This window comes from Budorcas taxicolor, chromosome 19 (genome assembly GCF_023091745.1).
Source record: "Budorcas taxicolor isolate Tak-1 chromosome 19, Takin1.1, whole genome shotgun sequence".
NCBI classification, from domain to species: Eukaryota; Metazoa; Chordata; class Mammalia; order Artiodactyla; family Bovidae; genus Budorcas; species Budorcas taxicolor.
In genome coordinates, this window is record NC_068928.1 from 61,612,552 (window position 1) to 61,637,891 (window position 25,340).

The 25,340-nt window shown below is 45.5% G+C and overlaps 1 protein-coding gene across 1 annotated transcript in view; it reads right to left on the minus strand.

Moving 5' to 3' along the window:
• CEP112 (centrosomal protein 112) overlaps positions 1-25,340 on the minus strand; it is a 320,978-nt gene that overhangs the window by 94,042 nt on the left and 201,596 nt on the right. The window contains exon 21 of the mRNA XM_052658249.1: positions 12,659-12,889. Within this exon, the coding sequence (XP_052514209.1) occupies positions 12,659-12,889 (231 nt within the window). The remainder of the gene's footprint in view (positions 1-12,658; positions 12,890-25,340) is intronic.

Genomic DNA, 25,340 nt, shown 5'->3' on the forward strand with positions numbered 1-25,340 from the left:
ACACAGCTGCAGAGATGAGTCAACAGAGAAAAAATCATCTTTTCAATGAGCAGCGCTGATATAATGGAATCAGTCTACATCTAGCACCAGTCCCGTGGGCCATGGAAACAAATAGAAAACTGGTAAAAGAAAACAGGAGGAAATCCCTGTGACATCGTGAAAAGCAGAAATTCCTTAGAAATGACAGCAAAAGCCTGACCTTAAAGAACAGATTGATAAACCGGATCACATAGATATCAGGGACTTCTCCTCTTTGAAAAATGCCGCTAAAAGAATGAAAACAAGCCACTGACTGTGAAGACGTTTCCAAGTCATATACCTTATGAAGAATTTGTATCTAAAATACATCAAGAACACTCAAAATTCAACAGTAAGACAATAAATGACTGAATATGAAATTAGAAAGACATTTAAATAAACACTATACCAAGGACAGAGGAGCCTGGAGTGCTATAGTCCATGGGGTCCCAAAGAGTGGGACCTGGCTGAGCAACTGAAGTGAAGTGAAGTGAAGTTGCTCAGTCGTGTCTGACTCTTTGTGACCCCATGGACTGTAGCCTACCATGCTCCTCTGTCCATGGGATTTTCCAGGCAAGAGTACTGGAGTGGGGTGCCATTTCCTCCTCCAGAGGATCTTCCCAGGGATTGAACCCAGGTCTCCCACGTTGTAAGCAAGATGCTTTACCATCTGAGCCACCAGGGAAGTTCCACCTTAAAATGCTGAGGTGAGAGGGCCTGAGGCGGCCAGTGCCCGACACACCTGGTGCTGAGATACGTCTCCCAGGATGACTCCCGCCCTGGGTCTCCACCTTACCTTCTTCTCTTTGAGGCCAGATGGTCCAGGGTCCTTCGGGGGCCGCAGACTCCCAGCCTGCTCTGTCTCAGGGGAGCCACCACACTCTCCCCTCAGGCCTATCAGACGCCGGGCCTGACTTTCCCTGAGACCCGAGGAGTCTAAAGTCACAGCAGCCCACATATCCTTCACCTCATGAAGACCCAGGAGTGGCCGAGAGCGGGGAGCAGGCTCAGGAGAGGCACAGCTCCAGCTCTGCTCTGATGCTCCTGGGGCACAGCCTCCCGCCCTGGTGGGCAGGTGGCAGCCGAGGTCACAATCCGGCTGTTACTAGCGTCATCCAGGGCTGAGGACCATGCGCTCTGTCCTGTGAGTCTGTCTCCCAGGGGCAGAACAGTCAGGAGGCTGAAGACGCCCCCAGGCTTAGGGGCAGGACAACAACAACCTGCTGGGGACTTCTGCTCAGCCTAGAGTGGTGATAATGAAGAGCATTCGGGAAGAACTGAAGAATGTAACTTAAAAATTACATATAAACCATCTGGCAAAGAAATGAGTGAGCACATTCCCTTTTCCCCTAAATGTAAGCTTGTCTATGGCTTACTTCTCCATCTCAGGAGCATGCGTGCTAAGCCGCTTCAGTCGTGTCCGACTCCGTGCAACCCCATGGACTGTAGCCTGCCAGGCTCCTCTGTCCATAGGATTCTGCAGGCAAGAATACTAGAGTGGGTTACCATTTCTTCCTCTAGGAGATCTTCCTGACCTGAGGATCTTCCTGACCCAGGGATCAAGCCCATGTCTCCTGAATTAGCAGGTGGATTCTTTACCACTGAACCACCAGGGAAGTCCACTCAGGCCTTTATAAAATTCTGCGGCTTAGGGTCTGTCTCTCCTGCTGGAGTGTGAGCTCTGAGAAGGCAGGAATCTCTGGCTGTTCGTTCACAGCTATAGCAAGCCTCCAGGATCACTACACACAGAGTAGGTATCAAACACTAAAGCATTACAAACGTGCCATGCTAATTGCCCGCAGCATCCATGCTTCTCTTTTGAAACAGTAACCCTCTGTGCACGTGCTCACAAGCACCTGCTCCCCTGCAGCAGCCCAGGACTAGGATTTCTCCAGTGCGGTTTGGTGGGAGTGAGAGGCAGCTGCCGTTGCACTTCCTGAGAAGCACATCGGTGGTCCTCGTCCTCCTTGCCCCTTCCTGCTGCCTAAGCCCTGGTGACGCAGGAACCACGCGAGGCAGAAGGAGGCTCCACATTGGAGATGACGGAGCCAGGCCACCAGCCAGCCTGGCCCTCCATGACCTCTTGGGACGGAACCATTGGCTCCCACCCTGAACCAGACTGTGATGAGAGAGTAAAATAAACTCCCGACCTCACTTGTCCACGGTTTTGCGACTCTTTTTTACAGAAGCTTGGGCTCACTGTAAAGAATATGGAGAAGACTTCATATAATTTTTCACTTTTGATTTATCAATATAGTGAATTATACTAATAGCATTCCTAATATCAAGCCATTTTTGCATTCTTGGAATAATCTGATGTGGCCATGATAAGCTGTTGTTGTTCAGTAGCTAAGTCATGTCCAACTCTATGCGACCCTATGACTTGCAGCAAGCAAGGCTTCCCTATCCTTCACTATCTCCTAGAGTCTGCTCAAACTCATGTCCATTGAGTTGGTGATGCCATCCAACCATCTCATCCTCTGTCATCCCCTTCTCCTCCTGCCTTCAATCTTTCCCAGCATCAGGATCTTTTCCAAAGAGTTGGCTCTTCACATCAGGTAGCCAAAGTACTGGGGCTTTACCTTCAGCATCAGTCCTTCCAATGAACATGTAGGGTTTATTTCCTTTAGGATGGACTGGTTGGATCTCCTTGCTGTCCAAAGGACTCTCAAAAGTTTTCTCTAGCATCACAATACAAAAGTGTCAACTCTCTGGCACTCAGCCTTCTTTATGGTCCAACTCTCACATCTGTACATGACTACTGAAAAAACCATCACTCTGACTATATGGACTTCTGCTGGAAAAGTAATGTCTTTGCTTTTTAATACTCTATTACATGATGTTTTAAATGCAATACTAACCTCTACTGCCTAGTTATTTTATTGGATCTTTTTACAATATTCATGAGATTAATTTGTGTTTAGAGGGATATCATTTTCAGGTGTTAATACTGATATTATGGTAGCCAGAAAAGATTACTAGATCAAAAGGCATAGATATTTTTAAACTTACTAACAGATAAGGTGTCCATACGTGTGTGGATTTATCTCTGGGCTTTCTATTTTGTTCCACTGATCTATATTTCTGTCTTTGTGCCAGTACCATACTGTCTTGATGACTGTGGCTTTGTAGTAGAGCCTGAAGTCAGGCAGGTTGATTCCTCCAGTTCCATTCTTCTTTCTCAAGATTGCTTTGGCTATTTGAGGTTTTTTGTATTTCCATACAAATTGTGAAATTATTTGTTCTAGCTCTGTGAAAAATACTGCTGGTAGCTTGATAGGGATTGTGTTGAATCTGTAGATTCCTTTGGGTAGTATACTCATTTTCACTATATTGATTCTTCCGATCCATGAGCATGGTATATTTCTCCATCTATTAGTGTCCTCTTTGATTTCTTTCATCAGTGTTTTATAGTTTTCTATATATAGGTCTTTAGTTTCTTTAGATAGATATATTCCTAAGTATTTTATTCTTTTTGTTGCAATGGTGAATGGAATTGTTTCCTTAATTTCTTTTCCTACTTTCTCATTATTAGTGTATAGGAATGCAAGGGATTTCTGTGTGTTGATTTTATATCCTGCAACTTTACTATATTCATTGATTAGCTCTAGTAATTTTCTGGTGGAGTCTTTAGGGTTTTCTATGTAGAGGATCATGTCATCTGCAAACAGTGAGAGTTTTACTTCTTCTTTTCCAATTTGGATTCCTTTTATTTCTTTTTCTGCTCTGATTGCTGTGGCCAAAACTTCCAGAACTATGTTGAATAGTAGCAGTGAAAGTGGGTACCCTTGTCTTGTTGCTGACTTTAGGGGAAATGCTTTCAGTTTTTCACCATTGAGGATAATGTTTGCTTTGGGTTTGTCATATATAGCTTTTATTATGTTGAGGTATGTTCCTTCTATTCCTGCTTTCTGGAGAGTTTTCATCATAAATGGATGTTGAATTTTGTCAATGGCCTTCTCTGCATCTATTGAGATCATCATATGGCTTTTATTTTTCAATTTGTTAATGTGGTGAATTACATTGATTGATTTGCGGGTATTGAAGAATCCTTGCATCCTTGGGATAAAGCCCACTTGGTCATGGTGTATGATCTTTTTAATGTGTTGTTGGATTCTGATTGCTAGGATTTTGTTAAGGATTTTTGCATCTATGTTCATCAGTGATATTGGCCTGTAGTTTTCTTTTTTTGTGGCATCTTTCTCAGGTTTTGGTATTAGGGTGATGGTGGCCTCATAGAATGAGTTTGGAAGTTTACCTTCTGCAATTTTCTGGAAGAGTTTGAGTAGGATAGGTGTTAGATCTTCTCTAAATTTTTGGTAGAATTCAGCTGTGAAGCCGTCTGGACCTGGGCTTTTGTTTGCTGGAAGATTTCTGATTATAGTTTCAATTTCCATGCTTGTGATGGGTCTGTTAAGATTTTCTATTTCTTCCTGGTTCAGTTTTGGAAAGTTGAACCAGAAACTATAAAACTCCTAGAGGAGAACATAGGCAAAACACTCTCCGACATAAATCACAGCAGGATCCTCTATGATCCACCTCCCAGAATACTGGAAATAAAAGCAAAAATAAACAAATGGGATCTAATTAAAATTAAAAGCTTCTGCACAACAAAGGAAACTATAAGCAAGGTGAAAAGACAGCCTTCTGAATGGGAGAAAATAATAGTAAATGAAGCAACTGACAAACAAGTAATCTCAAAAATATACAAGCAACTCCTGCAGCTCAATTCCAGAAAAATAAACGACCCAATCAAAAAATGGGCCAAAGGACTAAATAGACATTTCTCCAAAGAAGACATACGGATGGCTAACAAACACATGAAAAGATGCTCAACATCACTCATTATTAGAGAAATGCAAATCAAAACCACGATGAGGTACCACTTCACACCAGTCGGAATGGCTGCGATCCAAAAATCTACAAGCAATAAATGCTGGAGAGGGTGTGGAGAAAAGGGAACCCTCCTACACTGTTGATGGGAATGCAAACTAGTACAGCCACTATGGAGAACAGTGTGGAGATTCCTTAAAAAATGGCAAATAGAACTGCCTTATGACCCAGCAATCCCACTGCTGGGCATACACACCAAGGAAACCAGAATTGAAAGAGACATGTGTACCCCAATGTTCATCGCAGCACTGTTTATAATAGCCAGGACATGGAAGCAACCTAGATGTCCATCAGCAGATGAATGGATAAGAAAGCTGTGGTACATATACACAATGGAGTATTACTCAGCCATTAAAAAAATACATTTGAATCAGTTCTAATGAGGTGGATGAAACTGGAGCCTGTTATACAGAGTGATGTAAGCCAGAAAGAAAAACACCAATACAGTATACTAACACATATATATGGAATTTAGGAAGATGGTAATGATAACCCTGTATGCGAGACAGCAAAACAGACACAGATGTTTAGAATGGACTTTTGGACTCTGTGGGAGAGGGAGAGGGTGGGATGATTTGGGAGAATGGCATTGAAACATGTATACTATCATGTAAGAAATGAATTGCCAGTCTATGTTCAATACAGGATACAGGATGCTTGGGGCTGGTGCATGGGGATGATCGGGAGAGATGATATGGGGTGGGAGGTGGGAGAGGGGTACATGATTGGGAAGTCGTGTACACCCATGGCTGATTCATGTCAATGTATGGCAAAACCAATACAGCACTGTAAAGCAAAATAAAGTAAAAAAAAGAAACAAAACAAAACTTACTAACATAGGCTACTGAAGGCTTTCAGGAAGGTTGTAGCAATTTACACTCAGTAACAGCACTTTAGAATATTTATTCACTGCACCCTTGATATTTTGTACCCTATTTTAAAACAATACTTGGTACTATTTATAGTAATAGTAACATGCTTAATTGATATATGAAAAGTAGCTTGTCTCAGTATTTCCTTGACTACTTGTGAAGACGAAGAGGTTTATTTAAGCCAATTACACTTTTCCTGGTCATGTACAGTTACTATTATTTTTTACTGTATCTTGTAAAGTACTCAATTGATCACTTAAAATCATATTTAATCCTCATGATACTGAATCAGGAAGCCCTGCTTCCCCCACAATAACTGCTTTCCTTTTGTGATGAACGATGGTCAGAACGAGACTTGGCTCTCGGGCCAGGGCCGTCCGCTGTCCTGTGCCGACTCCTCCGCAACCTCAGACCGGACACCCGACACCTGATGCGCGTCTGCTCGCCACGCGCCCTCTCAGGAGGCGAACACACACCCAGAAGCCTTTGCGCACGGATCCTGGCGCCCGCTCCTCAGTCTGAGCGTCGCTCCCTGAAGATGGCAAGTACACTGCTCTCCTTTCAGCAACTTCTCAAGTCAATAGCTACCTTTTGCTGCATTGACCTAACAGATTTTTCCTTCATTCTAGGTAAAAAAAATTTCCCTCAAGAACATCCCAAAGGATAAAGCCAGCAAGGTCCCGTGAATGGCGGCGCTCCCATCGCTACTGGCAGAGTCAGCACATTGGGAAGCCAGGCCACAGAGTGAAAGGGGGGACTTGGAAATTTTAAACGTTTACTTTTAAAACAAACTGATTTATTTATAATTCTAGATGTTATTTTCAAATAACCCCTAACATAAAATACACTCTTTTAATTTTCTCCCGGTAAGACAGCTGTCTAGCTTAGGCACCAGACTGGGATCTGCTCTCCAGACTTGCTAGAAAGCAGGAGTGTTCTGCCTGGGGCAGCAGGGCGGAGGGAGGAGGTGCAGAAGGTCCTTGGAGACTGGGCACGCTGCCCTCCTCCGTCCACATGCCAGACTCTGCAGTGCCACTCACGTGGCGGTGGTGAGACCTTGACCATGTAAGTATTCAAGCTCAAATGATGACAGACATGCTGCTATTTCTGCTTCATAAGCAAACACCCCAGAAACGATTCCAGTGTTTACTTCATGGAATCACTGTGAAACAGGTGCATCACATGAGAATCAGAAGCAGCAGAGAGCTGCAAACTGGTGTAAAACTGAGCCTTGAAAGGACATGCAGCTCCTCTCATTACATGTGTATGAGACATAGCCCCTATTACCACCCAAAGGGGGCTTACAATTGAGGCAATTGAAGAAACTTTAAAATTTTAAATGTGAATAAGCAGAGTACATCATGCAAAATGCCGGACTGGATGAAGCACAAACTAGAATCAAGATTACCAGGAGAAATATCAATAACCTCAGATATGCAAATGACACCACCCTTATGGCAGAAATCGAAGAGGAACTAAAGAGCCTCTTGAAGATGGTAAAAGAGGAAAGTGAAAAAGCTAACTTAAAACTAAACATTCAAAAACGAAGATCATGGCATCTGGTCCCATCACTTAATGGCAAATAGATGGGGAAAAAATGGAAACAGTGACAGACACTGTTTTCTTGGTCTCCAAAATCACTGCAGATAGTGACTGCAGCCATGAAATTAAAAGATGCTTGCTCTTTGGAAGAAAATCTATGAAAACCTAGACAGCATATTAAAAAGCAGGAACATTACTTCGCCAACATATAATCAAAGCTATGCTTTTTCCAGTAGCCAAGTACGGATGTGAGAGCTGGACCATAAAGACGGCTGAGCGCTGAAGAATTGATGTTTTGACCTGTACTGTTGGAGAAGACTCTTGAGAGTACTCTGGACTGCAAGGAGGTCAAACCACTCAATCCTAAATGAAATCACATCTGAATACTCATCAGCAGGACTGATGCTGAAGCTCTGATACTTTGGCCACCTGATGTGAAGAGCTGACTCATTGGAAAAGACCCTGATGCTGGGAAAGACTGAAGGTAGGAGAAGAAGGGGATGACAGAGGATGAGATGGTTCGATGCCATCACCAAGTCAATGGACATGAGTTTGAGCAAACTCTGGGAGATGGTGAAGGACAGGGAAGCCTGGCATGCTGCAGTCCATGGGGTCACAAAGACTTGGACATGTCTGAGTGATTGAACAACAAATATAAGTGAACACCAGATCATCACACACAGATTATGAACAGGCCCAAAGTATTTCACTGTGTGTATAACAACAAACTGTGGAAAATTCTTAAAGAGATGGGAATACCAGACCAGCTGACCTGCCTCTTGAGAAATCTGTATGCAGGTCAAGAAGCAATAGTTAGAACTGGACATGGAACAACAGACTGGTTCCAAATAGGGAAAGGAGTACATCAAGGCTGTATATTGTCACCCTGCTTATTTAACTTATATGTAGAGTACATCATGTGAAATGCCAGGCTGCATGAAGCACAAGCTGGAATTAAGATTGCTGGCTGTAATATCAATAACCTCAGATATGCAGAGGACACCACCCTTATGGCAGAAAGTGAAGAGGAACTAAAGAGCCTCTTTATGAAAGTGAAAGAGGAGACTGAAAAAGTTGGCTTAAAGCTCAACATTCAGAAAACAAAGATCATGGCATCTGGTCCCATCACTTCAGAGCAAATAGATGTGGAAACAGTGGAAACAGTGTCAGACTTTATTTTGGGGGGCTCCAAAATCACTGCAGATGGTGACTGCAGCCATGAAATTAAAAGACGCTTGCTCCTTGGAAGAAAAGTTATGACCAACCTAGACAGCATATTAAAAAGCAGAGATATTACTTTGCCAACAAAGATCCATCTAGTCAAAGCTATGTTTTCTCCAGTAGTCATCATGTATGGATGTGAGAGTTGGACTATAAAGAAAGCTGAGCACCAAAGAATTGATGCTTTTGAACTGTGGTGTTGGAGAAGACTCTTGAGAGTCCCTTGGACTGCAAGGAGATCCAACCAGTCCATCCTAAAGGAAATCAGTCCTGAATATTCATTAGAGGGACTGATGCTGAAACTCCGATACTTTGGTCACCTGTTGTGAAGAACTGACTCATTGGAAAAGACCCTGATGCTGGAAAAGATTGAGGGCCGGAGGAGATGGGGACGACAAAATTGAGATGGTTGGATGGAATCACCAACTCAGTGGACATGGGTTTGAGTATGCTCTGGGAGTTGGTGATGGACAGGGAGGCCTGGTGTGCTGCGGTTCATGGGGTCGCAGAGTGGGACACGACTGACCGACTGAACTGAAAGTTTTCCAAGTTTCCGTCTGCGCAGGTTTTTTCTTTTGTATTAGATTAACTGATTGTTATGTTCCGAGGTATTGCTAGAGCCCAGCGCCCGAGCTCCGGTGCACACGCCCAGGAAACGCCCACCGGAAGCTCCCCAACTCTTGAGCTCTGTGAGGGCCAAGCCCGACATGTGTGTCGATCAGTGTTTGTAAATTTGAACTGTTCGTGAATAATATTTAATTTAAAATTTTAAGGACACAAACTTCACTTTCCTTGCAAAGGAAAACCTTGGGGAAAAGATCAAAGTAAAAAGAACAGAATTGAGATCAAAAATCCATTTTAAGCCAAAATGACAATGTCTTCATAAGTTAATATTAATCTTTTAATTATAAATCTCAAAGGTGTAAGTAGTTTCTGTGACCTTAGCTTTGGATAATTACACCATATGGAGCTTTTCTTAAATTTGAAAAAGATGCTGAGTTGTTGCTCCAGGCCTTTTGGTGATTTCCGCCTGGCAGAATTCCATTATAGTCCTTCAGATGCCATTAAAATTATAGATCAGGAGCCCAAGCCTGTAAGTACCATGTCAATTTCACAAGAGCTTTTTAAATTCAGTACAGTGTGAAAAATGTGTGATGCGTTCATATATTTTAAGATATCCAATTGTGAAGCTTAAAGCCACTACTTACACTGGAGATTTCACAAAGGAACTGACAGAATATACTAAATACAAATAAAAGTTTCGTGTTTCATAAAATCAAAGGACAAAAGTAAACGGCAAATACCAAACATGCTTGCCACAAAGAATTTTATCATCCTGAATACGAAGTTTACATAAGGTGATGAGAACGATGCCAGGACATCAACAGACAAGACACAAAGGACACGGACACAATTCTCAGCAAAAGAAGAATGACTAGCAGATCTGCTGTAAATACCCAGTCTCACTCTTAAACATGAAATTAGAAGCAATCAATGTTTCTCACCAACACCCTGGCCCCCAAATTAGAGTGTTAATACCAAGGACTGGCTCTACGAAACATATTCTGTGGGGAAAAATATAAACTAGCACAACGTTGTCGAAAAGCAATTCGACCCTGTAATTCAACTGGGATCTTAAACTAAGGAGGAAAATGGAAATGCTGACAAAATTTTTAATATGAAGATGTTAATTTTTGCATCAATTTAGATAACTTTTAAAGCAAAATGTTTTAAAAAAACAAAAGAATTTTGGCCTGGGTGTCGCACTGAGCAGCCCGCCCGCCCTGATGCTCTACCGAGGGGAGAGGGCAGCGGGGTGAGAGGCCGGGGACCCTTCCTGGGGCAGAGACCTGCGGGCAGGAGCGAGGGAGGCGGCCTCCAGGACCGGCAGCTGTCCGCGCGGCTGGACGGAAGTGGGCTCACAGCTGCATCCCAGCCGCAAGCATCAGGGTCCACAGTCCCGCCAGGCGGCTCCTCCTCCGCTCGTGCATTTCCAGACGTTTTCAGCCTAAACCCCAGCTCCTGCGCTCTGTGGACCGCTCCTTCCTGCGGCGCCCCGTCCCCGAGCGCTCCCGCCTTGCCCACGGTCCCCTGCAGCCGCCCTCCGACCACAGCGCCGCCTGCAGTCTCTGCCCACGGTCACAGCCATTCTCAGTTCCAAATCCTGGACCTTCCTCCCCGCTAGGCCTTCCGGATTTTCTGTCCCATCCTCGACAAGCGTCCTTTCCAAACCGGCTCTGCCGCTATTTTCAGGAAAGTACACTTTTCTCCGCTTCCTCTGCACAACCCTTCTCTCTCTCCTCCCCGACTTCACGAGTCCTGCACGGCTGGTGGTTTGGGGGTCCGCTCCTCAGCCCCGGCGCTGCAGCCTCCGCTCTGAGGGTCGTCTACAAACGCTCCTCCAACCCACATCGCTACTGGGCCCGAACGGAGCTCATCCTCTCTCTCCCAGACCAGAGGCCCCGACAGGGCCGCTCCTGAATGCCGAGGGCAGGACGCGCACGGAACGGCTGCCCGCTGGGCCGACTCTGAGCCGCGCCTCCTCCGGTGGGGTCGCCACTTCAGGCACCTCGAGGCGCCCTGGGGGCCCCTCCTGGACTGACCCCCCCGCTGCGCTGGTCCTGCCAACGCTGACGGAAGAGCCTCCTAACAGCCCCCTGGGTCCTGACACTTCACGGCGAAGGAGCCCTGAGCGACCCCGGGGTTTGAGCTCGGAGCTAAGACCAGTGCCGTGTGGGCTCGGCGGGCCTGCTGGTCAGGCCCTGCCCGAACCGCGCCGCGCCGCCCCGTTGGCCGCCCAGCCACAGACACGGCCCTCACGGTGTGGCTCAGCGCCTGCTCGCCCCAGCCCCGCGTCCAAGTGAAGCTCACCTATCCCGGGTGTACCCTGGACGTCCAGGTGAATCTCACCTGTCCCAGGTGTGCCCCGGACGCCCTTACTCGAGCGCGCCTCCCCCGCTCACCACGCCCTGCTCACAGCCCCTGCGTGTCCCGCAGCCGTCCTTGCCCACGGGCTTCTCAGGGGCAGGGGCCTTTCGATCTCCCCTTTCTGCATGGCTCCCAAGTGCTGGGATAATGCTGGCCAGATAAGTTACTGGCGGTACTTATCATCTATATTATTATCTATAACCTGTAAATTAGTTAGCAACACAGATAAACCTATACTTGAGAACTTTCTGCTCTTATTGAAAAGAACCCTTTAAAACGTGGACACCTGCCTGATTCAAGAGAACCGAGGCCTCCGCTGCCTGTTTTAAGTCTGGCTTCACTATCTGGACCGAAGCCTGTGTCCTTGGAGACACTGCCGGGTGGGCGGCGATGAGCGGCGGGGGTGGGAGCTGTCCGGGGGCGGGGATGGCGGCTCTGTCCGCATCGGCCCTCGCTGTGGCCAGAGGCTGAGGCGGCCCCGCAGCAGCCGCCCCGGTGCGGACACTGCGCACTCTGCCTCAAAGCTCTGACTGTGCTGCTCCGACGGGATGGCCACCCGCGACCCCACTGGGTGCACGAAGGCCCCGCAGCCAGCTGTGTCCCCGAGGCTCGGACGCTCGCCTGCCTCTCAGCAGAGGGGACCGAGGCCGTGTGCCCTGCAGCCGCCCCCTCTGCCCCCCCGCCGCCCCGACACATCTGAGCCGGAAGCAAACCCTGAGCCCCGCTGCAGACACCTGGGCCTCAAGGGGACGGGGCCGGTCACCGCCCTCCCTGCCCCTGGCCGCCCCAGCAGGGTCACCCCCCGCCCGAGTGCCCGCAGTGGCTGAACTAGTCTCCCTGCGTCCAGCTCTGCCCTCCGCGGGCGTGGACCCCCGGCTTCCGCTGCTCATAGGGGACAAAGCCCAGCCCTTTCAAGGGCCTCCACTCGACGCCAGAGCCCACATACTGCTGCCCCGTGTGACGCTCGGCGCGTCTTTAGTCACTTGGCAGGGGGTGTTCCATCTGTCCGCCTCCGGGAGACACGGGTGAGTTAGGGAAGCCTGAGACGTGCAGACGGCGCTCCTGAAAGGGTTATAAACTGGGGGCCGGCTCCAGGCCACCGCCCCGAGGGGTGAGCCGGGAAGGCCAGGCGGCGGCCTGGGCCTTGTGCGCGCCGGCCCGCTTCCCACCGCCCGGCCGCCTACCTTCTCCAGCGTCAGCTCCGTCTCGGCCGCGTGGGTCTTCTTCAGCTCGAGCCGCATCTTCTCCGACTCGGCCTTCAGCTTGCTCACCGCGGCCTCGTGGTCCCGCGCGGCCCTCTGCTTCTCCTCCTCCCGGAGGAGCCCCAGCTCCACCAGCTGCTGCTTCCGCTGCGAGTTCACGCTGACCAGCTCCTCTCTCAGCCTGTGCACCTGCGCCTCCATGTCCGCAATCACCTTGTTAGGGAAACGGGCAGAGGATGTGACGGGAGCGCGTGGAGGAGCTGCGAGGCTAAGACAGACGCGCCCGCCGCCCCCCGCCTCCGCCCTCCTGCTCCGGCCCTGCCAGCCCCTTCTGGCTCAGACATAGATGCCACTGGAAATGTTTTACCCCGGACAACGCGTTTAGTTTTGTTTCAAATACTTTTGCAAATGGAATATTACTTGGTTCTTCTGCACCTCGCTTCTTCAAGTATTTGGCGTTATGTTTGAGATTCCTCAGCGCTTGCTACTCAGTTTTTGTTTTTATTTCATTGATTTCTGCTCTTATTTTTGTTATGTCCTGCATTCTACATTCTCAGAGTCTTTTTGATTCTTCTAACTTCTTATCTTGGATATTTCACTCGTTTATTTTTACCCTTCCTTCTTTCTTGATTTATAAACTTAAGACTATGGATACCACTCTGCTGCTGCATGGATCTAATCTCTTAGATATGCGCTATTTTCATTATCATTTAATTCAAAGCATTTTTAACTTTCATTTTTATTTTTTCTTTGACTTATGACCTGTTTAGAAGTATGTCTCTTAATTCCCAAACACGTGGGCATACTAACTTCCCAGGGATGTCACAACAAAGTACGAAAAACTGGGTGGCTTTAGACGTGTTTATGCTCTCAAAGTTCTAGAGGCTACAGAATTATCAGGCTGGACTTATTAATTTAACATCTGTGTTCCATTCTCTCTCCACTCATTATGAACTCACACCGATGTAAATTAGATCTTCCTATTCTTTCATTTCATGAATTTCTCATATTTTCCATCTCTTTTCCTCTCACCTACATTCTAGGCATTTTCTGCATGTAATTAGATCTCAAATCCATACAGATTCTGAATTTTCAGTTGTTTTGTTTTTATTTTGGGGAGTTTGCTAAGTCACTTCAGTCGTGTCCGACTCTGTGTGACCCCAGAGACAGCAGCCCACCAGGCTCCCCCATCCCGGGGATTCTCCAGGCAAAAACACTAGAGTGGGTGGCCATTTCCCTCTCCAATGCATGGAAAAGTGAAAGGGAAGTCGCTCAGTCGTGTCCGACCCTCAGTGACCCCATGGACTGCAGCCCACCAGGCTCCTCCGTCCACGGGATTTTCCAGGCAGGAGTACTGGAGTGGGGTGCCACTGCCTTCTTCGGGAGTTTATTCTTATACAAATATGTCTGGTGATTTTTAAATGCCTTTAACTGCTTTAGAAAATATTTTCAAGTCCTTTAAAGTCTTTCCCTTTACAGCACACACTAACCATGACTCTTCTATCTGTGGCTGGTAATTCCAGCATCTCATCTGTTTGCAGCTCTCATCCTGTTGTTCAGAATTTTTAAGACCCTGGGTTCATCGTACTTTGTTTTTTGTCACCCTATGTTGCTACTCTTTCCAAATGCAGGCTCGGATTTGATGGGATTGGAAGTGGTCCTCCAGCCCCCATCTGACCCTGACAGACCCTGGAGATGTCAGCATGTCTGGATGACTTTAGAGCAAGTTTTCAGCCTCGTATCCCAGGGCACACTGACCTGAGAGTTCGGGCGTCAGCTTATAGGCGAGGATTTTCAGGGGCACCTCACTCAGCACTAAGGTGGTTTCTAGTTTACTGGTTTCTTTCTTTCTTTCTTTTTTTATTTAATTGAAGTTGGGCTTCCCTGGTGGCTCAGAGGTTAAAGCGTCTGCCCGCAATGTGGGAGACCTGGGTTTGATCCCTGGGTCGGGAAGTTCCCCTGGAGAAGGAAATGGCAACCCACTCTAGTATGCTTGCCTGGAGAATCCCAAGAATGGAGGAGCCTGCTGGGCTACAGTTCACAGGGTCGCAAAGAGTCGGACACGACTGAGCGACTTCACTTTCACTTTCACAGTTGCTTTGAGGGCTTCGCCGATGACTCAGTGGGTAAAGAACTGCCTGCAGTGCAGGACACACAGGAGACCTGAGTTCGATCCCTGGGTCGGGAAGGTCCCCTGGAAAAGGAGATGGCAACTCGCTCCAGTATTCTTGCCTGGAGAATCCCATGGACAGAGTAGCCCAGTGGGCTACAGTCCAAAGGGCCACAAAGTTGCTTTATAATGTTGTATCAGTTTCTGCTGTGCAGCAAAGTGAATATGTACACACGCACACACACACACACACACACACACACACATAGTTCTTGTTTAGTTGCTAAGTCGTGTCCAGCTCTTTGCAACTCCATGGACTATAGCCTGTAAGGCTCCTTTGTCCATGGATTTCCCAGGCAAGAATGCTGGAGTGGGTTGCCATTTCCTCCTCCAGGGGATCTTCCCGACCCAGGGGTTGCACCTGCATCTCCTGCATTAGCAGGTGGATTCTTGGCCCTATATATACAGCCCCTCTTCTTCAGATTTCTTTCCCAGTTAGGGCCCCACGAGCACCGGGTAGGGTCCCCAGTGCTGCACAGGAGTTTCTCATCAGTCACCTGTGTAACACACAGCGGTGTGCACGTGTCGAGGCCCGTCTCCCGGCTCACCCCTCCCTGCCTCCTCCCTGCTTGGTGACAGTTCTCTGGTTTCTAACTCGTCTGTGCCTGGTGGCCCTTCAGTGTCCCAGCTCGAAGCCCACTGGCAGCCTAGATCATCACCTTAAGCAAACCCTGGACTTTCCTTTATTCCTGTGCCCAATAAAAGCCCCTAAATTGAAGTTCAACTTCACTCAATTTTAGAAAAGGTCCTCAAGGCGAGAGCTGCCTCCAGCACTCTGCTCACACTTCTGGGTTTCTGTTTTCATTTAAATGTTGACGTCTGTGCATCCTAACTAACCCAACCGCTTGTGAATACACACACACAAAAATGTTCTTTAAAAAACTGTATCCGGCGTTTCGAGTTGTTTTCATAGGGAAAGCAGAGCAAGGACCCTGGTTTGCCCAGCTACCAGATGATCAGCTGGTTCAGGCTGAGAGGACTTGGTGCCGCTGTTATTGTCTGTGCATTAGCAGAGAATGCAGCATTTTCTGAAACACAGTGGTAACTGTTTAAGGCAGTGCATACTTCAATAGGCACCATATAGCCCAGCTATTCCCTGACTGGGACACACCTTCCAGGGCTGGGCGTCATCATTCTGTATATTTTTATCAGTTGACTAGGTACATAATGGTGACTTAGAGGGAGGTGTTTTAAATTGCTGACCACACTGATAATGCACTGGCTTCAATCCAGTGGTGATTTTTCAAATAGAAAAACTATGCTGAAAAGTGTAACAACTAATTATGGAAGAAATAAACATTAAGTGAAAGAACTCAATGCCAAAGGCGTCCCTCAGGTATTTAATATTTCAGTCATTAGCATGTGCTGATAACTAGAGTGAAGAAACTGACAAGATCAATCTGGAATAGATGTGTTCATTTTTCTTTAATATTATAAATAGTAAGCTACAAAACTTCACCTATGCGACTGACATAAAAGAATTATTTTAAAAATTCAAAAATTACTAAAGGCTGTGCGTCTAAGAGACAAACCATAAGGACAACTTTTAGTTAACCTGATTCTTAAATAACAGTTCAAAAACATACAGACCAGAAAAATGGAAGAAACCCCAATGTCCCCTGATACATAAATGGATAAGCAAACTGCGGTTTCTACACACAAGGGGATATTATTCAGCCTGAGAGAGGAGGGAAAGCCTGCAATATGCTCCAACACGTACGAACCCTGAGGACATGACGCTAAGTGAAATAAGCCAGAAGACGAAGGCTGTGCGGTTCTCCTTATGTGAGGTGCTTAGAAGGGTCAGAACCACACAGACGGAGAGTATACGGGGATGGTCGGGGCCCATGGGTGAAGGAAGGAGAGCTGTTGTTTTAATGGAGACAGTTTCAGCTTTACAAGATGAAAAGACTTATGTGAGAGACGGTGATGATGGTTGCATGAAGGCGAATGTATTTGATATCACTGGCCTGCACACCTAAAAATGGTTGGTTAAGACGGCAAATTTCATACTGTGTATTTTACCATGATAAAAAATTAATTACAAAAACCCTCCAACAACACAGACCAGTTTCCTCAGAAAGATAATGGCTCTTGAAACCACACTGAATCTGAAAAGGTCTGGGAAAAGAAGTGGCAGGCTTATCATCATCTTATAAATGATTACGGATTGTCAGGACTTTCATCCCAAGCAAGCATTTTAAATGCTCTTTGTGAAAGAGAAATACATTAATATTTAAATTGAGGACATGTCCATAGTTAAGAAGCAATCGTTTTGATTATTTTCAAAGTTCAAGAATTATTCTACAAGCACTTTTGGAATAACAACACATTAACAACTTATTGATACATGAAGTCACTTTCGTACATTTCATAGTTTATGGGCAATCACTGCCACAGGCTGAGGTGTTAATCTGTAACTATACTTAAGTCAGTGTTTATTAAGACTGTGACAAGGGACTTCCAGAAAAGCATTCTCCCTAAAAGACTTTAGACTACAGTACACAAGCTACACATACGTGTACATGCACAGACACACACATCACACACACACACACACCACACACACACACACCACACATACATAACACACATAACACACACATACCACACACACACAATGCACACATAACACACAACACACACATAACACACACCACACATACATAACACACATAACACACACATACCACACACACAACACACAACACACACAACACACAGACATACACACACCACACACACCACACACACACCACACACACACATACACACACAACACACAGCACACACACCACACAACACACACATCACACACACACACCACACATACATAACACACATATACCACACACACACCACACATACCACACACACACAATGCACACATAACACACAACACACAACACACACACACCACACACACATACACACACACCACACACACATCACACAACACACACACACAACACACATACCGTAAGAGCCACAAAAAGGGCCGTAAGAGGTTAGAGAGGGAGCGGTTATTCAAGCTCAGAAGAATTCTGGAAAACTGAATAAAACCTAAGCATCTGAGACGGACCTTAAGAGAAAAGACAGTAGCAGCTGGAGACAGAGGTAGAAACAGGATGTTTCAGGCAGAAGTAATGAGCCACAGGAAGAAGAGGAACAGGGCATTGAAAAGGAAGAGGGGAGACTCAGGAAAGAGGAAGCTGGTGCAGTTATTGAAGGATTTCAAAGCTTAATGTCTCCAGGTTTCTCACAAATCAAGATACCAAAACAAGCTCCCAATAAAAAAAATCACCAAGTCCCCCCACCTCCCCAAACCACTGGTTAGTCAACAGAAACAGATTTCCAAGAGCAAGCATTCAGATATCAGAAAAAGAATATAAACATGTATTAACTGTTTAAAGAAACAGAGGGTAGGGTCACAAAATGAGTAAACCAGAAGAGGTTAAGCAAAAATGACCAGATTTGACAAAGAACCAAACATAATTGCCAAAACTAAAAATTCTGTGTAAAAGACTGAATGGGTGAGTTACGGCGGCTTAAACATAGTGGAAGTGAGCGGTGAACCAGGAGGAAATCATAATAAAAGACCCGTGAAGTGAAGCGAAGTGAAGTGAAGTCGTTCAGTCATGTCCGACTCTTTGCGACCCCATGGACTGTAGCCCACCAGGCTCCTCTGTCCATGGGATTTTCCAAGCAAGAGTACTGGAGTGGGGTGCCATTCCCTTCTCCAGGGATCTTCCCGACCCAGGGATTGAACCCGGGTCTCCCGCACTGTAGGTAGATGCTTTTAACATCTCACAGCACAATACTAGAGCCGAGCAGGGAAAACAGATGACACTCGGCAAGGGACATCCCAGAAGCAGCAAGCACAGGAAGCCCCAGACTTTGTTTTCTCACACTACCCCCCAGTGAAAGGAGCCAGGGGTCCTTGGACAGACGGCAGGACATCCCTGAGCGAATCCAGGGACAGCCTGGCGCACTGGGAGCAGGGAAGCCACGCTGGCAGGGGCAGGCCTGAGGGCTGGGCCAGTGGGAGAGCCCCCAGCGCCGGCGCCGGGCCACCGGAGAAGCCCGTGCGGGGCCCCACCGCGTGCACCCACACGGGTACAAATGGTTCCGCTGATAAATGACAGGAAAGAGATCAACGTTTCTCTCAGAAGAATTCCACAATACCGGAGAAGCACATTCCACAAATACCCAGCAGACACTCCTCAAAACTGTCAAGGTCATCAGAAACAAGGAAAATCTGATGAACTATTCCAGCAAAGAGGAGACCAGGGAGGCATGACGGCTAAAATTAACGTGACATTCGGATGCAGTCTCAGAACAGAGAGACACATTAGGTAGGATTAAGGAAACCTGAAGGTGTGGATTTCAGTTAACGATGATGTATTAGTATTGGTCACACCTTTTTGCCTTTTCGTACTGTTCATGAGGTTCTCAAGGCAAGAATGCTAAAGTGGTTTGCCATTCCCTTCTCCAGTGGACCACATTTTGTCAGAACTCTCCACCATGACCCATCCGTTTTGGGTGGCCCTACATGGCGTGGCTCATAGTTTCCATGAGTTGGACAAGGCTATGATCCATGATATCAGCTTGGTTAGTTTTCTGTGATTGTGGTTTTCATACTGTGCCCTCTGATGGATAAGAGGCTTGTGGAAGCTTCCTGATGGGAGGGACTAGCTATGGAGGAAACTGAGTCTCGCTTTGGTGGGCAAGGCCACGCTCACTTTCAGTTCAGTCTCTCACTAGTGTCGGACTCCTTGCGATCCCATGAACCGCAGCACGTCAGGCCTCCCTGTCCATCACCAACTCCCGGAGCTTATTCAAACTCATGTCCATTGAGTCCGTGATGCCACCCAACCATCTCATCCTCTGTCGTCCCCTTCGCCTCCTGCCCTCAATCTTTCCCAGCATCAGGGTCTTTTCAAATGAGTCAGCTCTTCACATCAGGCGACCAAAGTATTGGAGTTTCAGCTTTAATATCAGTCTTTCCAATGAACATCCAGGACTGATTTCCTTTAGGATGGACTGGTTGGATCTCCTTGCAGTCCAAGGGACTCTCAAGAGTCTTCTCCAACACCACAGTTCAAAAGCATCAATTCTTCGGCGCTCAGCTTTCTTCACAGTCCAAGTCTCACATCCATACATGACCACTGGAAAAACCATAGCCTTGACTAGATGGACCTTTTTGGCAAAGTAATGTCTCTGCTTTTTAATATACTGTCTAGGTTGGTCATAACTTTCCTTCCAAGGAGTAAGCATCTTTTAATTTCATGGCTGCAATCACCATCTGCAGTGATTTTGGAGCCCCCAAAAATACAGTCAGCCACTGTTTCCCCATCTATTTGCCATGAAGTGATGGAACCAGACAGGAAGCAACAGTTAGTACTGGACATGGAACACCAGACTGGTTCCAAATAGGAAAAGGAGTACATCAAGGCTGTATACTGTCACCCTGCTTATTTAACTTCTATGCAGAGTACATCATGAGAAACGCTGGGCTGGAGGAAGCACAAGCTGGAATCAAGATTGCTGGGAGAAATGTCAATAACCTCAGATATGCAGATGACACCACCCTTATGGCAGAAAGTGAAGAGGAACTTAAAAGCCTCTTGATGAAAGTGAAAGAGTAGAGTGAAAAAGTTGGCTTAAAGCTCAACATTCAGAAAACAAAGATCATGGCATCTGGTTCCATCACTTCATGGGAAATAGATGGGGAAATAGTGGAAACAGCGTCAGACTTTATTTTGGGGGGCTCCAAAATCACTGCGGATGGCGACTGCAGCCATGAAATTAAAAGATGCTTGCTCCTGGGAAAGAAAGTTATGACTAACCTAGACAGCATATTAAAAAGCAGAGACGTTACTTTGCCAACAAAGGTCCGTCTAGTCAAGGGTATGGTTTTTCCTGTGGTCACGTATGGACGTGAGAGTTGGACTGTGAAGAAAGCTCAGCACCAAGGAATTGATGCTTTTGAACTGTGGTGTTGGAGAAGATTCTTGAGAGTCCCTTGGACTGCAAGGAGATCCAACCAGTCCATTCTAAAGGAGATCAGTCCTGAGTATTCATTGGAAGGACTGATGCTAAAGTTGAAACTCCAATACTTTGGCCACCTCATGTGAAGAGTTGACTCATTGGAATACTCTGATGCTGGGAGGGATTGGGGGCAGGAGGAGAAGGGGACGGCAGAGGATGAGACGGCTGGATGGCATCACCGACTTGATGGACATGAGTTTAAATGAACTCCAGGAGTTGGTGATGGACAGGGAGGCCTGGCGTGCTGCGATTCATGGGGTTGCAAAGAGTCAGACACGACTGACTGACTGAACTGAACTGATCTGATGGGACTGGATGCCATGATCTTAGTTTTCTGAATGTTGAGTTTTAAGCCAACTTTTTCACTCTCCTCTTTCACTTCCATCAAGAGGCTCTTTAGTTCTTCACTTTCTGCCATAAGGGTGGTGTCATCTGCATATCTGAGATTATTGATATTTCTCCCAGAAACTTTGATTCTAGCTTGTGCTTCACCCAGCCCAGCGGGTGAAGCAGAAATAGATGTTTTTCTGGAAGTCTCTTGCTTTTTCAATGATCCAGCGGATGTTGGCAATTTGATCTCTGGTTCCTCTGCCTTTTCTAAAACGAGCTTGAACATTTGGAAGTTCACAACTGAAAAAAGATGTCTTTTTCATTATAGGGGACTGGAATGCAAAAGTAGGAAATCAAGAAACACCTGGAGTAACAAGCAAATTTGGCCTTGGAGTACAGAATGAAGCAGGGCAAAGGCTAATAGAGTTTTGCCAAGCAACGCACTGGTCATAGCCAACACCCTCTTCCAACAAGACAAGAGAAGACTCTATACATGGACATCACCAGATGGTCAACACCAAAATCAGATTGATTATATTCTTTGAAGCCAAAGATGGAGAATCTCTATACAGTCAGCAAAAACAAGACCAGGAACTGACTGTGGCTCAGATCATGAATTTCTTATTGCCAAATTCAGACTTAAATTGAAGAAAGTAGGGAAAACCACTAGACCACTCAGGTATGATCTAAATCAAATCCCTTATGATTATACAGTGGAAGTGAGAAATAGATTTAAGGGACTAGATCTGATAGATAGAGTGCCTGATGAACTATAGACGGAGGTTCGTGACATAGTACAGGAGACAGGAAGTAAGACCATCTGCAAGAAAAAGAAATGCAAAAAAGCAAAATGGCTGTCTGAGGTAACCTTACAAATAGTGAAAAGAAGAGAAGCAAAAAGCAAAGGAGAAAAGGAAAGATATACCCATTTGAATACAAAGTTCCAAAGAATAGCAAGGAGAGATAAGAAAGCCTTCCTCAACAATCAATGCAAAGAAATAGAGGAAAACTATAGAATTAGAAAGACTAGAGATCTCTTCAAGAAAATTAGAGATACCAAGGGAACATTTCATGCAAAGATGGGCTCAATAAAGGACAGAAATGGTATGGACCTAACAGAAGCAGAAGATATTAAGAAGAGGTGGCAAGAATACACAGAAGAACTGTACACAAAAGATCTTCACGACCCAGATAATCACAATGGTGTGATCACTCACCTAGAGCAAGACATCCTGGACTGTGAAGTCAAGTGGGCCTTAGGAAACATCACTATGAACAAAGCTGGTGGAGGTGATGGAATTCCAGGTGAGCTGTTTCAAATCCTGAAAGATGATGCTGTGAAAGTGCTGCACTCAATATGCCAGCAAATTTGGAAAACTCAGCAGCGGCCACAGGACTGGAAAAGGTCAGTTTTCATTCGAATCCCAAAGAAAGGCAATGCCAAAGAATGCTCAAACTAAGGCCATGCTCAGTAAATCTTTAATCCAGTTTTCTGCTGAGGGACGGGGCTGTGTTCCCTGCCTGTAGCCTGGCCTGAGGCCTGACTGTGGTGGGAGCAATGGCGGCCTCCTCCAAAAGGACGCCTGCTAGTGCTCGTGACTCCAGGACTCTGCAGGCAGTGTCAGTGACCCTGCAGCAGGCTCCTTGGAAGAAAAGCTACAACAAACCTACGCAGCGTGTTAAAAAGCAGAGACATCACTTTGCTGAAGTACAGTCAAGATATGGTTTTTCCAGTAGTCACGTGAGAGTTGTTGGACCATAAAGAAGTCTGAGTGTGGAACAACTGGTGCTTTTGAACTGTGGTGCTGGAGAAGACTCTTGAGAGTCCCTTGAACAGCAAGGAGCTCCAACCAGTCAATCCTAAAGGAAATCAGAACTGAATACTCATTGGAAGGACTGATGCTGAAGCTGAAGCTCCAATACTTTGGCCACCTGATGCGAAGAGCTGACTCATTTGAAAAGACCGTGATGCTGGGAGGGATTGGGGGCAGGAGGAGAAGGGGACGAGAGAGGACAAGATGGTAGGATGGCATCACTGACTCAATGGACGTGAGTTTGAGCAAGCTCCTGGATATGGTGAAGGACAGGGAAGCCTGTGAAACTGCAGTCCACGGTCACAAAGAGTTAAACACGACTGAGCAACTGAACAACCACAAATTAATGCTGGTGCAAAACTGAAAGCACCCGTCAATGTAGGACGTTAATAATAGGGGGGATGGGGTGTGAGGTCACTGAGAGCGCGCTATGTCACCCTCTCAATTTCTCTGTAAGTCTTTAAATTAGGCTATTTTCAAAATCAGGACAAAAACAGCATAGAAAAAGGTGGGAAATATGAAAAAAAAAGTAAGAGGGTATATCAATAATCAAAACACAAATAAATGGACCAGAATTACTAGTTCAAATAATGCAACAGTTTAAATTTTTTAACATCGAAATTCATCCGTGTTTTTTATGAGACACACTCAAGTCATGAAGAGACTGAAAGTAACTAGATGAAGAAAGTTATTATCCCCATAAAATAGTAATGAAAGGCCTTTTAAAATAGTGTCACCAAATGACTTTTTTACGTCAGTCACCTGGGGGACACATCTAAGTTTGTAAACATGTGATAAAACAACCTCAAAATATATACAACTGCAGGGGAACTGTGGGAGAAAGTGGTCAAATGTGCCATTCCAGTAAGAGAGTTCATCACACACACACACACACACACACACACACACACACAAAATGTGTGTCAATGCACTGCAGGAAGTCGGTGGCAGCAAAGATCTTATTTGGCAAGACTGCAACTGCAACTAATTTAGAAGCGTAACAAAAATGAAAACAAGAAAACCAAGATGATTTCCCACATCCTTCAAATATGAAAAATATATGCCTTAAATAACTCAGGTTTCAAAATGAAGTGAGGATAACAGTTAAAAGTGCTTATAATTAATCTCTGGAAGGAGACACAACACACTGTTTAGACTGGTATTTTAGATGGGAATGAGGTCGTTAGTCCTGACAGGGGTGCATGGGAGATATTTCTCTGTATCCGTTTTTATGGCTTTTAAATTCTGATTGGTGTTAACAGTGGCAAAGACTCTGCCTTCCAAGCAGGAGATGTGGGTTTAATCCCTGGATCGGGAAGATCCCCTGGAAAAGGAAATGGCACCCCACTCCAGTATTCTTGCCTGGAAAATTCCATGGACAGGGGAGCCTGGCCGGCTACCGCCCATAGTGTTGCAGAGTCAAACACGACGAAGCCCGCAATATGAATCCACTAATCAAACAAATATGTAACATTTAAATTCTGAAAAATGACTGATAATGAAAATTTTCCTCTTCAAATCCTGAAGGATGAAACTAAAGGAAGTAAGTAGCCTTAACATGCTACTTATTTTTAAAAGGCTACTTTTTAGTGAAATAGGCAACCAATTTAAGAAATTAGCAAGATAGAACAATTTCTCATAAGACTAATGAAGGAAACAAGGAAGAAGGCACAAATAAACAAATGCTAGAGATGAAAAAACAAAGTGTGGCAATGTTATCTAGAAAAAAGAGATAATGACAGTTCAAGAAGGAGATACTACAGACCCATCAGAGATCAAAACGATAACACCACAAAAATATTATGCCAATAACTAGATACGCTAGGTAAAATAGATTCCTGGGATAACAGAAAATGGAGAAACTACCAACTACAATAATCCAATTAAAGAAACTGAAAGAATAGTTAAGAATCTTCTGACAAAGAAAACACTAAGCTCAGATAATTTTATAGGTGAGTTCTAGAAAAATCACCCAGGAGATGTATCATTCTAATTTTTCACAAACTTTTCTAGGGAATAGAAAATGAGAAATATACACTGAAACTATTTCAGAAGTCATAATATTGATACCAAAGGAAGACGGGAATGGGAAGAGAAATAAAAACTATTGGCCGACTCAGTCATGAACCAGATATAAAAATTTTAAATAAATTATTAACAAGCCAAGTCCAGTAATGCATAAAAGTGAAAGACGTCATCACCAAGTTGCAGAGGATGCAAGGGCAGTACATTTATAAAATTCTATAAATACCAATAAGATCAGATTTAGATGAAAAGAAAAATATTCTTGAGCTATAAA